This window comes from Puntigrus tetrazona, chromosome 19 (assembly GCF_018831695.1).
Source record: "Puntigrus tetrazona isolate hp1 chromosome 19, ASM1883169v1, whole genome shotgun sequence".
Taxonomy (NCBI): domain Eukaryota; kingdom Metazoa; phylum Chordata; class Actinopteri; order Cypriniformes; family Cyprinidae; genus Puntigrus; species Puntigrus tetrazona.
This window is the reverse complement of record NC_056717.1, coordinates 9,491,435-9,506,257: the sequence shown is the minus strand read 5'-3', so window position 1 is coordinate 9,506,257 and position 14,823 is coordinate 9,491,435. Positions and strand designations below refer to the sequence as shown.

The following is a 14,823-nucleotide window of genomic DNA, read 5'->3' as shown; positions in this document are numbered from 1 at the left end:
GGCTGAGAGCTGCAAATCCCCTGATGCCGTGAAGGAGCTGCCGCCCACAGAGGCTTAGCAGGCACACACACACACACACACACACACACACCGCGTCTCATTGGTATGGGCCATCTGCTCTCCTCCTGTGTCACGTAGAGAGCCCTGTCCTCATCAACACTGGATCCCTTCATATAATCTCACTGGAGGAGATTATATGAACACTTTTGTAACCAAGGGTGAATAAGTCTGAAGGCATGTTTGCTTCGCTTTTTCATAACTCCTGTCACCACGGACAGTTTTATCGCTGTAAAGGCATCTTTTCACGGCCGATTTAATGTTGTTTTAAATTAAGTGGGTCTGTGTCTGCTCGGAATTCGGTGTAAAGACGCAGTGCCGCTTAAAAGCGGACCTAAAATCATCCAGTGCTGCTTTGATTCAGGGGAAATGAAAGGCGTAACAGTGCCGCCGTAAACAGCGTCGTTGTCACGACAACCCAAAGGACGCCTGTCAAAAACACATAGGCTAGTAACCTACAGTAATATAGCTCTATTTCTTTTAGCTAAAGCTAATAAAAAAGTCTGCCAATAGGGGAAACAAATGTCCCGAAAAGTACAGAGCTTATGTTAATAAAAGCAGAGGAAGCAGTCTGTGAGAGAATGCAGTCTGTAGACTAGCTCAGAGACATCAGTGAGGAGAGATTAGGATTAGCTCAAAAGTCTTACAAGTGTGTGGTGTTTTTTTGTTTTGTTTTAATTTCCTGTTTTATATTATTTTAAAATCGTAATACGTTTCCCACCGTTTTAACTCCTGCGTGCAAACGCATTCACGCCGCTTCAGAGCAGCATTAAACGGTCTATGTAAATGCAAATGCACATTTCCATGGATTTATGCCGCTTCAGATCTGGTTTCTGTGCCGCCTTTGCTGTGTGAGGATGCCTTTAAAGATTTAAACAGACAATACACCAGCTGACTTCCACTCACATTCAAGTTCATTTTTATTTATACGATTTGTTGTGTGTTTAAATGGTTATAGATTTAGTACTTTTTCGTTTACAGTATTTTCGTTTTTAGTGTTTCATCGGTTCTTTTTATATATATTAATTATATTTTCTATTTAAATATCTCTGATAACCCACGTTGAGTGACAATGCCTGCTCACAAATAAATAAAAATGTTGATTTCCCGGCGTCTGAACAGAGGGCCTCTGACGTCACGCCAAATCCCCCTCCGGTCACGTGGTGCGGAGATGAGCTGGATTAATGCAGCGGTGGGAAAGAACCGGACGCTAACGGGAAACGGAAACAACTCCGGATTTAACGGCGACCGAATGCTGCGACGGTGAGCCGTAGCTCTCGAAAACCATCGATTTAAAACAACAACAGCAACAACAACAACATCGCTTCGAGCTCAAAAGGCATACATGAACTAGCTGTGCTGCTTCTGGACGTGAAGATGATTTCTCCGTGGGACAGATGGTACACGACCAGCTGCTGCCTGTGCTGTCATGTACGGACGGGCACCATTATCCTGGGCATCTGGTATATGGTGAGCCAGTACAACTCCTACATTAAATGACATCAATTTATAGTCCTTCTGTTTGTTATTATATCCAACGGAAACTATTTTGATTGGTACGTAATGAATACGCTAGTGCAATTCTGATTTTTTATTTAAGGGAATTAAAATTTAAAAAGTATCTTTTTGGAAAATCTTGTGTTTTTGGGGGGGATCCTAAACGTTTAAAAATGTCCACGCATGTTTACAATGCCTAATAATATTGTGCTAACTCGAGAGAACGGCACTGCCGCCGAGAATAAGAAAACAGAATTACAAAGGAAATCCGAGAAGCCTTAAATAATGTAACCACTAAATTAGACCGTAATTAGTCCCGCGATGCCGTACTTCCACCTAGTCTTAATCTAAAAGCTGAGGCTTGTTTTAGACACCGGAGACCGTTTATGTGTTATAAATATAAAAATAATCTTTGATCTTTTGCCAGAACTGTTAAAAGGAAGTTGTGTCTTCTCCTACATTTAGGGGATGCAAATAAAAACAGCGGCAGATTATTCTGGTCGCCTCCAGTTTCTTCTGCACCGCAAGGAACAGCAGAATTCATTAACCTAAAAACTGATGCAGTGATGCTTATTGACACAGACAGGAGACTGCTGTCCCAGACAAAACATTATCAGAGACAATGAACGAGGATAAAGACAATGTGTGTCACAGATTCGTTTAATTTTTGATTTGACTGTTATGCAGAGCTAAAATTATAATAAGGTTGGGATTACTTTTTCTTGGTCTGAGAAGTGAATATTTCAGCATATATATATATATATATATATATATATATATATATATATATATATATATATATATATATATATTATTATTATTATTATTATTATTATTATTATTATATGTGTGTGTGTGCATGTGTATGTGTGTGTATGTATGTAATGTTTTTTTCAAAACGGATAACTCGGATAAACAGATAAAAAAAAAAAAAGTTTAACATTTTCAAAAGTCATGTTATCTTGTTAATCTTTAACCTAATCAACCCAACTGCACTTTGTTGAAATTAAAATGCAAAATTAAAAATTAAAAAAAAAAAAAAAACACGTTTTTAAATTGTTCCAAGCTGAGCAAAAGAGCTCTTCAGTCATGTTTTAATGAATTCATTACATATACATTTTATTAAGATATTGTGGCATGCATACATTTTAATTTAATTTATATAATATATAAATATATAATATGTGTTCACACACAGACACGCGTACATGCATATCATTAATAAATGAACGAATGAATTAAAACATGTATAATAAAAGTGAATGAAAATACTATTGACTGTATGTTTATACGTCACAAAAATGCTGCAGGTATTAAAATACCACATAAAGCGCTGAAATCAAATATAATAATCTGTCTTCTGTCTTTCAGCTCATCAACGCAGTGGTTTTGTTAATCCTGTTGTCGGCTCTCAATGACCCAGTCCAGTACCACTACCACCTCACCAGCTCCGAACTCGGCACGGATTTGGATGTCATGGACGACGCAAGTACGTCCGAGTCATTTAATCCCCTGTAGTTATTACATTTGCACACACATTTATAACAAGTCGTCATCTACTTTTCAAGTTCAGCGAGAGCTCAAAGAGCGCTATCGTATTTCCCTGCTGTCTGTGCGGCTATAGATTCCGGCTCCGGTGACATTGATTAAAACCGGCTCTCATCAGCAGGATTCAAACTATGATTCCTTATAATTGGTCTGGGCAGCTTCGCGTCTGTTATATGAAGCCTGTTTTGTAATAGGCGCTGAAGTAGACAGAGTGTACGGCGGCGTGGCCTTTAACATATGCAGGGGATTAAGCTCTATTTCAAAGACCGGCTCCACTGAACTCTATGTACTTCCACTACTGAGAGAGCACGAGCGGCTCCAATTAATTTGGCTGATATGCGGCAGCACATTCAAAAGATTAGTAAAACCCTGCAATATTAGCCGTTAGGTTACTCCATGTGGAAGTAGAGAAGTTAGTTCACTTGTTTCGCTCCAGTCTGTGCTCACTAGGTTGTTTTATTATCTGTAAAGCTTCTTTGTTTGTATTTCTCAATAATATGAGATATGCCTGTGTTTTGGAGAGAACGAAAGTCTGGTGGTCTGTTTTGAAAACACGCCGCTAGGTCAAGAAACTAGTTCACGGAGCCTGCGACGTCTTGTGAGTGCTAGGCTGAGCTACTAAAATTTTAACTGAGGCAGGCAATGTTACTGGCTCGTATGTCTGTCTCTAGCTTTTTCTGATGAATTAGTAAGTTGGCTCATAAATGAATCATTCAGAAATGCACACAGATATATTTCATTGTATTTTGATAGAAATGTCAGTGCAAAATAATTCATTACGGTTGACGGATGCATTTCAATGCATTTTTAAAGACATTTGAAGACAACGCTATACAATTAATACATTAGTGCGCGATAAGAAAATACATGATTTAGGTCTTATTAGATGCATATGACCGAGTCTACATTTCAGTTATTGCAGTTAATTTGTAGAAATGTAGACCATTTACAAGGAATTATTTTTGGCATTATTTTTGCACCAATAAAACATTTATTTTTAATGTCAACACTATTAAAACGCTTGATGTTAAAACAAAAACATTCATTTTAAGCATTATCTGAGTTAGTAAGCTCAGCAGAAATTCGACTCGAAGTGAAATTAGCTGAATGCCAGGCAAAATAAGTTTTAATAAAATTCTTGTCATATTAAAAGATAATTCCATCTGAAAGCAGGATAAGTAAGCTTTCCGTTGATGTATGGTTTGTTGGGACAATATTTGGCTGAGATATAACCATTTCAAATTGCGGAAAAAATTAAAATATTGTCCAAATGCAGTTTTTAACTATGCAATTAAAAATTGGGTTTTGACACTTAATTCACAGTAGAAACGTTGCAAAATGTCTTAATGGAACATTATCTTCACTTAATATCCTAATGATTTTTGCCATAAGAGGAAAAGTGTATAATTTTGACCCATACAGTGTATATTTGGCTACACATTATGCCCATGCTATTTGTAACTGGTTTGTGATCCAGGGTCACATTGAGACCCACTCTACAAGATGGTATATTTTAGCCGTTAGTCTCCGTATCGCTTGTGCAGATCTAATGTTGTGCTTCTCTTCTCCAGACATGTGTATCGCTGCTGCAATCTCATTGCTGATGATTTTGATTTGTGGAATGGCGACCTACGGTGCATATAAGGTTTGACAACTTGCTTGTTAAATGCATTAATCGCCTAAAAAAATGAAAGTTCTGCCATTATTTACCCACCCTCGTTTCGTTCCAAACCCATGAGACTTTCTTTCTTGCATTGAACTGCGTTAAAAAAAACCAAAAATAATGATTTGTGATTGAAGGTCAAAAAACAAAACAAAACTAAATGCTTGATGCATCAGTGCTGCATAGTTAAATGATCTTTTTCTTATCTTTCAGCAACATGCTGCATGGATCATTCCTTTCTTCTGCTACCAGATCTTTGACTTTGCTCTAAACACACTGGTAGCAATAAGTGTTGTTGTTTACCCCAACACCATACAGGACTATCTTCAGCAGTTGGTAAGGATCTGATCTGACTTTTAAAACATCAAACATTGAGTGTCATTCTCTTTTTGACTGCATGCGTCTTTATGTTTTAACAGCCTGGGACCTTTCCATACAAAGAGGACTTGATGTCCACAAACAACATGTGCCTAGTATTAGCAGTGCTTCTCTTCGTTGGATGCATCTTAGCCTTTAAGGTAAAGCCAAACAACTGTACCGCTTTCCCTTTATTGCGATCTGCCAGATCATTTTTGGTTCGCTGTAGCTAGATGTGATGCACAGTAGCCTGCAAGATGACTGTGAATGCGACCGCTTCGGACAAGTACTGTGTTGTCCTTCTAGAAGCCTGACTTTTCCAGTAGACTTCAGATGTGATACAAATCGCTTTATGACAGCCTGCACGGCATTAGAGAGAGGCAGATTACTCTGCCGGGATAAACACAGTGTGCTAAAATTAACCTCTGCTTCCCTCCCATGCTGTTGTGTGCATGACAGTCTAATAGGTTGTTTATTGCATGCGATCTGTTTGAATCAAACCGAATGAGAACGAGTATCATTATATTTAGTGGAAAATATGTTGAAAAACAGTCGTGGAACAGACCGTAAAATCTGTTTAAGGGTTAGTTTCTTGAACGGCAGAAGCAGATATTCGGTTGACGGTTTTTATGTTTGTCAGATTTGTAAAAATAAAAAAGAAAGGCAACCAGTTACAGCACAGCCTTGCCTAATACTGTCACTGTGTATGTTTTAAATGAAAAAAAAAAATGTTTATGTTATTTGTCCCATATGTTCTTGTTATAATTTTTTACCATCTGGAAATTAAATAGTGTAGACACCGTATCTGTGGCTCATTATTTTTATTGCTTAAACCATATGCACATGATTTATGGTGGTGTTTTATTTAGCATCAGCGGCTGTTCTTTCTCTTTTTCTCTTCAGGCATACCTTATTGCCTGCGTGTGGAACTGCTACAGATACGTCAGTGGAAGAAGCACTACAGAGGTCCTGGTTTATGTCACCACAAACGACACTACAGTAAGTCAGAGGTTTATACGAACATAAATTGTTTACACTCACATTTGTAGATAATGTACTCTCTTAAACTATTTAAATCAGATCCTGTTTTTTTTTTTTCTCTATTCAGCAAAAATGTAGTTTCCTGAAAAATATTAAGCAGCAATAATGAAAGACTGGAATAAAATTCAGATTGCCATGAATCAGTTTTGACGTGAATCAGTTTTGACATGAATCAGTTTTGCCATCACAGGAATAAATTACATTTTCAAATATATATTAAAATAACTATTTTCTATTTTAAATTGTAATAATATTTCACAACATATTTTTACTGTATTTTTGAATCATCTCGCTGAGTACAAGATGGTTTGCTTAGAAACTATTTAAAAAAAAAATGCGATTTGAAACTTTTGAATGCTAGTGTAATTATGGATAGACCGTTGAGTTGCGTCGATCGGTTCACCGAAAACGATTGATCCACACAAGTTCTTCGCTCACAAATCAGCCTAAACTGGTCGTGCTATACACGTCGGTAAAAGAATGCAGCGTTAAAGTATCATTAACCCAACTAAACCTAATGAAAATCATCCGCTTCGCTTCTCCGCCCAACACATGATTCAGTCATAAAAAGTCTCACGTAGTTTATCTCTGCACAGCTATAGGCGATGTTCTGACGTGCTTCGCAGCAGGATCACGATGACGGTCTCCTCATGCCCTCTGCATTGTTGAGTCAGTGTTTATGGAGGGCATTAGAGAGGGCAGTGTGCTGCGTTCCTCTATTGCTTCTAATCCCACTACTGTCTGCCATAAGTAATCCGTCTTACTGCCTCTGTCTGTCTGTCTGTCCTGCTGCTCCGTTGACCCTCACAGCCTTCCAGTCACTGACAGCTCACATGTACGAAGAGTTGCATTTAATGCATTTGACAGATGCTTTTATCTGAAGTGACGTATAGCGCTTTGAAATAATGCATTTTATTTGTAGGTTTATAATTATCAAAAAGTTTTTGGGGGGTGGGCGATTGGACTAATTGGATCGCCCGGGTCATTCCACAGATGGACAACCAGAGTAACGAGTGGTCAGATGCTTTAAAAAGACACAGAAAGAACTGAAATAAAAGGCCATTGAGAAGCATGGGGCTTTTTCACCATTGAGCTGCAGGCCGTTACATAACTGTCCACACTTGTTTGGTTCATTTGAAATCCGCATTCCAGCCATCCTGACAAGGTGAAAATGCGATTCCCCTCAGGGCATTCATGACCATATTACTAATTAGCTCACCTTTTCGTAACAGAGAATGTTTTTGGCTGGTTTTCCTGTATAGGTTAATGAATTTTCCTCTGCGGAGACGGATAGCATTTATACTTAAGATGACATTTCGGGAATCTTCTGACCCACAGTGGTTTAAAAACGCTTTCGGTTCATGTCTGCCATAGCCTTGGTGTACAGGATTTAAACCTGCATCTTCTAAAGCACCATAGATCAATGGCTGTTTTCTGAACACGTGCTTCTATGCTACTCTTTTTTATTGTGTATAATTTTCCAGGGTTACTATCGTTAAAATAACGTATAAAAATTTTTATTTTAGCTAACTGCCAAGGCTACATTTCATTTTCATACCAAAATGAAAAACCTAAAGCTTATAAATAAAAAAACACATAGACGTATTTGAAAACGGAAGAAATGAAGAAATAAAAATTCTAATTTTATAATATGACATTTGTACAGAGCCCCGAACATAACGTATAAAAGGAAGAAAAACATACATTATGACCACGAATTATGAATTTGTTCCTGCATAGACAGAACTGAAGCATTCAATGCCCAGAATGGCTAAAACAGTCCGTGACACATTATGAAGCTATGAGGACCCTTACTGTATGGACAAAAAAGGCTATTAAAAACAAAGGATTTCTTTTTGTTCTAGTGATACTGTATTTCTGCTCAAATGTTCTTGCGATCCCAGTGTACAACAGAAAGGGCAGCATATTTAACACGTAACCGCTTTATGTTACAGGTACTACTTCCACCGTACGAGGAGGCCATCGCCATCCCCCCGAAGGATCCCCCTCCTCAGTACGTTTCAGCTTGAGAACCGCACAACTCTTACTACGCTCCTCCCAAACCTTCTCCAAAGAAACAATCTCCGTCACAAAGGCCCATTCCGTTGCCCTGGTCTCCTGTTTGTCGCTGTGTGACGTAAGTCTCCTCTCTCCTCTCCTCTCTGGAGGCAGCAGTATGACTTTGAGATGCCCTTCCCTCGACGAGGCTGCCCAGCTGTCCTGGCAACCCAACGCTGTGTGTCGGCTCCAATCTGATTTGCACTTTTGGCGATTATGTGCGGCACTGGCCTTTTTAATACTGTGAACTACTCAGTAGTGTTGTTGTCTACTGATATACCTGAGATTTGAATGCGGCGCGCATGATAAACACGGGAGTTACGTAAGAGCACTTTTAAAAATGGGAATTACGTAGAAATATACTGAATGTAAGAAACCGGCATTTTCACTTTAATTTCGATGTACTGTACGAAATAAAAACGACACATTTTTATTCAGAATATAACTAAATTAGTTACAAAACAATTAATGCAAGCAATTCTACACCATTTTATCTAACAAAGTTAAATCTTTGAAGTCTTCCTTTCACAATGTCCCAAAACATGATGATTTAATTTTGTCTTTCAATCAATCAAATGCTAATTGTTAGTTTTAGATGGTGTAGACGTCGCAAAAAGACTCGAACAATCCCGCTGCTTGTGAACAGTGAAATTGTGGTTTAGATTTGAAATCAAGTAGATTTGCAATAGAATTGTGTATCATGACTTGTCACTTGTTTACTTTAAAAAAAAAAAAATTAAGCTTCATCAAATTTACCATTGTTTAATTTTGTCAATTTGTTAAAACACTGCATTATCTTGAATGCTCACACAACTTGCGTTAACGTGATTTTAGTGTAAAATCAATCAAAACTTTTTTTCGATATAAGTTACGTCCCATTTTACAGTTGAACCTGAGCTAACCTAAACCCCCAAATTGACTTTAAAAACACATTTATTGGGATAGTTCACCCAAAAATGGAAATGATGTAATTAACTACCACTTTCAAGGCCCAGAAAGTAGTGAGGACATTGTTAAAGTGTCCTAATGTCACATGGTTCAACCGTAACCTACGAGAATACTTCTTGTCTGCAAAGAAAACAAAAATAAATGCACGTCGAGGTCTGACTGAAATTGATGAAATGAAATGAATGATGAAATTGAGTTTTGTTTTCTTTGTGCTGTGTTTTGGTAGCTTTGTAAAATTACAGTTGAACCACTGACAAGGACTCTTTCCTTATCACCTTTCTGGGGTTTGAACGTGGTAGAATCTGAATTTTCTGAATCTCTGCAGGGTAAGAAAGCTCTCAGATTTCATCAAAATATCCTCATTTGTGTTTAGAAGATGAACATAGGTCTTAAGGGTTTGTCATTGTCAATTAATAACAGACTTGTCATTTTTGGGCGAACTAAGCCTTTGAACAGCTTAAAGTTCAAATAATATGCAGATATAAAGTGCTTTCATGAATTTAAGAGCTTCGCACTTAAAATCCTTTTACAAAATGTCCCATTGACTTCTATTGTAGGTGCATAACCTACCTTAATTTTTTCTTTTTGAAGAAAACAAGGGACCAGACCATTTTTGTGGTAATCAACACTATGCCACAAATGCTGTCGACTTCCTGTAACTTGCATTGAACCACACAGTGCTCAGAGATTAAATGAAACTTATGGGTGTTAGGAAATCCTTTTTGTCATTTGTTCAGAGAAGCAGTGTGAATTTTCCGTCATTATCACTAGGTTACAATCTGTGGCTGCAGACTGCAATGTTTTTTGCACAAGTGAATATTATTCATTCATGTTACTGTCTGTGATGAATGGTGTGTTATTCAGTAATCGTGACAAATGAAAAGAAAACGGTGTGACCCCCCCCGACAGTAGATTAGCATGTAGCTGAGTTCAGATGACATGGCGTCTCCCCCAGTCACCGTCTAGCTCAAAGTAGCTTGTTATTGGGAACATTTTTAATTTTTATATACAGTGGCTATGCAAGGGTATTTTGTAACATGTATCCATAGCTGAAAATGACTATATACTTACATTTATTCATTACAGTAACATTAGATGTAGATGCATTAAGGAAATAGAAATGTAGGAATTTTCTTTCATTGTTCTGTGTGGACTTTCACCTTCAACTGAGCGTCTCCGAATTAGCTTCATATAAGCAATGATTTATCACGAAACACAATTGAAAAAGAATTGCTTTTGGTATCGTGACCTGTAGTTTTTATTATAACATTCTCACAATATTTCTCATAAAAATGAAGTAATTATCAATGGATATGACAAAGTGAGTTCTCAGAAACCCAGAACAATGTCCGTCAGTAGGTAGAATGCCTGTGAACGTTTGTCTTTTGTCTTGTTACACATCCTGTATTGGGTTGACACTGGCTTATGTCTTATTTCTGAACAATAAAATATTCCAGTAATGCTTCATCATGGCCGTCTTTTGCCTGATGTCTGAAGCCCAGCGAGATCTGGGAAAGGTCAGAATGGATCGACTTCACAATTAAAGCGTGGCATTGCCTTTGCTTGACCGGAGGAGACGGATTCACCTACTTTCTAAGTCTGCTTCAGCAGAACTGTGTCAGGGTTTTTACCAATTACTGAAATCTATATACACTTCTTACGCTGACCTACTTTTGATGGTCCGAGGATGCTGTCCAGTGATGCTTCAGTATATTAAAACTAACGCAGCCTGAGGTCTTTACTGAAACACAGTTGCGCATCACTCCAGTTCCCTATTTATCCTTTAATTTTGCAAGCTCACTGAACATGCTCAGTTGAGGCTGATTATATTTATCTGTGTGGGTACTTAAGAATTAGACTTCAAAACTGTCTACACGTGACTGAGGAAAGTAGGGCAATCACTTCAGTGAAGAGAGCATTTGATGTTTTCTCTGCTCAAGCGCTTTAGGCCTGTCAGATTTTTATTTTGGTCTGAAAATCCTTAGGATAAAAAAAGTGTGTCATTGCTGCAGCACGTTTTTCCACATCTCAAGGGATGCATCAAATCACTGGGGAGCGTGGAAACAATTGTGAAATAAAGTTTATGAATACAACAAAACAAAAAAAATCACAGATGGATATCATTTTGCGTTCTTTAGAAAGTATTAATGTTCCTGGTTTACACAACCTGCCTATTTATCGCAGACACTGGCACATAGCCACTGCAAAGACATCATTTTCAGTTTTTAGATCTCCTCAAATATCGTATCCTCAGACCTGTGAAAGAAGTCAGCCTCTTCTAATTGTATGTTAAATATGTTCAAACATATGCCATTTAAAAAAACTAAATGAGCAAAATATATTTAAATTTTTTGTTAAATCTATGGATGAAAAGCCTTTTAAATCAAATTCAAATTTTATTTGTCACATACAGACATACATAGTACGACATGTAGTGAAATGCTTTGGACCATCATAAGATGGCATATCACAATTCTGTATCAACAAATTTAAAACTGGGCTATAGAAATATTCAAACTAGATAACATTGTATTCTATTTGTGATTCACCCTGTACTGATGAAAATGCCTCGACTGCTGAAGAAAGAAAACGGTACCCTCTAGTGGCTTCAGATTTATTCCACTGCTGTAGTCAAGTTGAAATCAAAGCACATAAATTTCTGTTAATTAAAAAATGTTAAGACTATTGGAAAAATAAACATTTCCCAAAAGCATAAGGAATTGCATTGTTTATTATTATTAAAAAAAAAAAAAAAAACACGTGACCAAACAAAGATCAAGATGAGAAATTGGGAAAGGTTTATGCCAGGGATGTCAAATTTTAGAGTTTAGATGCAACCCTAATTAAACACAGCTGATCCAGCTAATCAAGTACTTCATACATAGTATGTGTGTTTTAGCAGGGTTGAACCTAAACTCTGCAGGGCTCCGGCCCTCCAGGAATTGAGTTTGACACCCCTGGTTTATGCATTTTATCCATTAGACGTCAAGTGTGAACAAAGGCTGAGAAGAAAAAAAAAACCCTCAACAACCACAAAGACCGTTTCAACCAATTTTATTTCTAATAAGATCTGATGGAAATGGCTCTACTTCTCCCCCTGCTGCTGGTCTGGCATGCTTCTGATGATGTCAGAATCGCCTATGGACACAAGACAAAGGTATTAACAACAGAGCAATTCATTTTAACCGAGAATCAATAATACAACATTAACTGAAAATGCAAAGGACAGTCAGATAATGTCCAAGACATGCTAGAAATCCACATTAGATTCAAAAATCACGACCTTTTAAATGCACGTCTACTTTGAGAATCTACAAAATCAGTTCAAACGAATCAAAAAGTGTAAGATGGAGTCGCATCAGTTCTCGCACTGAATGAAAGCGATGCATGAATACACACCAGGGTCAATGATGGCCAGCGTGCACACCCTGTAGTATTTACCACAGGCTGTGCCCAGCTCAATGTTGTTTCCACTGTAATGATGGACTCCGGTTTTGGCCAACATAGCGTAGTACTCAATCTCAGATTTCCTTAAAATATATAAAACCGTCGATCATTAAAACACCTTCAACCCTTACACAATTGCATCGGCACCACAGATTATTCGGACAATGACAGCAGATTAAAAAAAACAACACACCTCAGAGCGGGACAGTTGTTGGCAAGGATTACCAGCTTGGCTTTTCCTTGGCGAATCATTTTCTGAGACTGCTTGTATCCGAGAACGTATTTACCGCTCTTCATCACAAGCTGCAGTCTAGAGTTGATGGACTCCAGGGACTTTTTCTGTAAAGATTAATATAACGCTATAAACACAACACAGAATGTAAAAAAAAAAAAAAAAAAACACTTGACAAAGCAACTAACATCAAATATCTCTTACGTTAGACTATTACCGGTAGCTTATTTGACTGAATATTTTTAAATCATGTGCATTAATAATATATTTACAGAAGTTAAACTTCCAAAGCAATTCAAGTCACATCGTGAAATGAATTTATAAACGTGTATATGTATATATATGCATGTGTGACCATATCACGTCTGCTTCACTACAATACTATATCTCAGAGGCATTTTATAAGTATTGCTCCTACACAACTTCACTGTTAATGATGAATTAACGAAAGCGGCTTTAGTTCACGAAATAAGCTTGTCTGATACAGACGCATCACGTTTTGCAGAGACATTCGTTGTATATTAATAAATATATACACACACACACACACAATACAAAACAGATCCTCTGTAGGGTTACTAGAAACACCCTGTCAGACAGCCGCACTCTTCAGCTAGCTCACATGTTAGCTTACTCAACAGCACTTCACCAGTAAGAGACAAACATTTGCACCACACAATGCGTATTAACGCTTCGACTGCGTAATCGTAGGCCTATATGTCAGTATTTGTGGATGGAAACGTGCTGGTTTTTCTAATCAGGCCTGTAGCGGAGCTTCCACGTGAAGTTCTCCGGCGCAGCATCGCGCTCCACTCACCGTCTTCTTTGCGGCCACCATTTTTCCTGCCTAGTCCGATTTGGCCAACCTAAATACAGAGGAGCAACAAATCAAGACATACACTATCGAAATCATGCGTTCGTGTCCTCGACAGACGCCTTAAAATGAGTTTTTTAATAGTTTCCGACAGAGCCGCGCTCACCTCCTGATCACACCAAGATGGCCTCGTAGAGAAAGGGCTTCCCAGCGTGCACCGCGCGCGTAAACCTCACGCGCCCGCCTCGCGAGAACGCGAGGACCTCGACAGCACTGATCTCAGAACAGCCACCTCGTGCCTTTTTCTCTTTTTAGACTGACATTTAATTTAATTGCGCGAGATTTAGAGCATTGGCGAGTTAAACATAAGATAAATAAATCCATAAAATCGTTTTGAAAACCTCATCTAAACATTCAATCTCTCATTGCGTCTCAGAATGAGTGTTTGGCACAATAATAAATAATTATTAAAAAATGCCCTAAGAAGTCATAGTCATACAATTGTTTAGAAATCACGCTTAAAATCAGTAAAATCAGGTTTTTCAAGGCGAATTAATTCCTTGATTCCTACAGTAAACTGTTGAATAATGTCCCAATGTTTTGTTGTTGTATTAGTGCTTTGAAGTTTGTCTGAGAACAACTGCTGTAGGCCTATTACTCAAAAAAAAGTCATAATAATAAATAGACCAACACCGTTTAGCTTTCCCAACAAAACGTAAGTACTGAACTGGATTGTATTTCCAACAATCCAAATATCCTATTTTAAGGAAGACTGCTCTTTTGTATAAACTGGTAAACAGAAAGTAAAAGCAAGCACTGCATTCTATAACAGCTCATAAAAATATGAATCATGAATTGTTACACAAATGCCCAACCCAGAGATAACACAATGGTGTAATTTAGCCTATGCTCATCATGATTTTAAACACCTTTTGACGTAAACGATTATGAAAACTACTCAGAATTGCCTTTTTTTTGACACATTAACATTTTTACAGCAAAGATTAAAGATCGCATAAAAGTTCAGTTTCGTTCGAGTGCAAGTAATCCAGTCTGTGTGAATTTGTAAAGCCTTTGTAAAACTTTATTTATTTCCAAAAGTGATGCACCGTTTCTGGCTGGACTTCACCCGCAAGATTTCACTGATAATACCGCTAATAA

At 37.7% G+C, this 14,823-nt stretch overlaps 2 protein-coding genes across 2 annotated transcripts; one reads left to right on the top strand and one right to left on the bottom strand.

Moving 5' to 3' along the window:
* The first annotated feature begins 1,219 nt into the window (after window positions 1–1,219).
* Window positions 1,220–10,636, top strand: laptm4b (lysosomal protein transmembrane 4 beta). Its single transcript, XM_043217734.1, has 7 exons — window positions 1,220–1,527; window positions 2,926–3,043; window positions 4,674–4,747; window positions 4,979–5,101; window positions 5,185–5,283; window positions 6,026–6,121; window positions 8,119–10,636. Exons 1-7 carry the CDS (start codon window positions 1,435–1,437, stop codon window positions 8,191–8,193), a joined length of 678 nt encoding a protein of 225 aa, XP_043073669.1. The 5' UTR covers window positions 1,220–1,434; the 3' UTR covers window positions 8,194–10,636.
* Window positions 10,637–12,206: 1,570 nt separating this feature from the next.
* On the bottom strand, window positions 12,207–13,941 carry rpl30 (ribosomal protein L30). Its single transcript, XM_043217735.1, has 5 exons — window positions 13,829–13,941; window positions 13,666–13,714; window positions 12,810–12,955; window positions 12,569–12,699; window positions 12,207–12,307 (listed from the first exon to the last, which is right to left on the bottom strand). The coding sequence occupies exons 2-5, from the start codon at window positions 13,684–13,686 to the stop codon at window positions 12,255–12,257; spliced, it is 351 nt and encodes a 116-aa protein (XP_043073670.1). The 5' UTR covers window positions 13,687–13,714; window positions 13,829–13,941; the 3' UTR covers window positions 12,207–12,254.
* Between the last annotated feature and the right edge of the window lie 882 nt (window positions 13,942–14,823).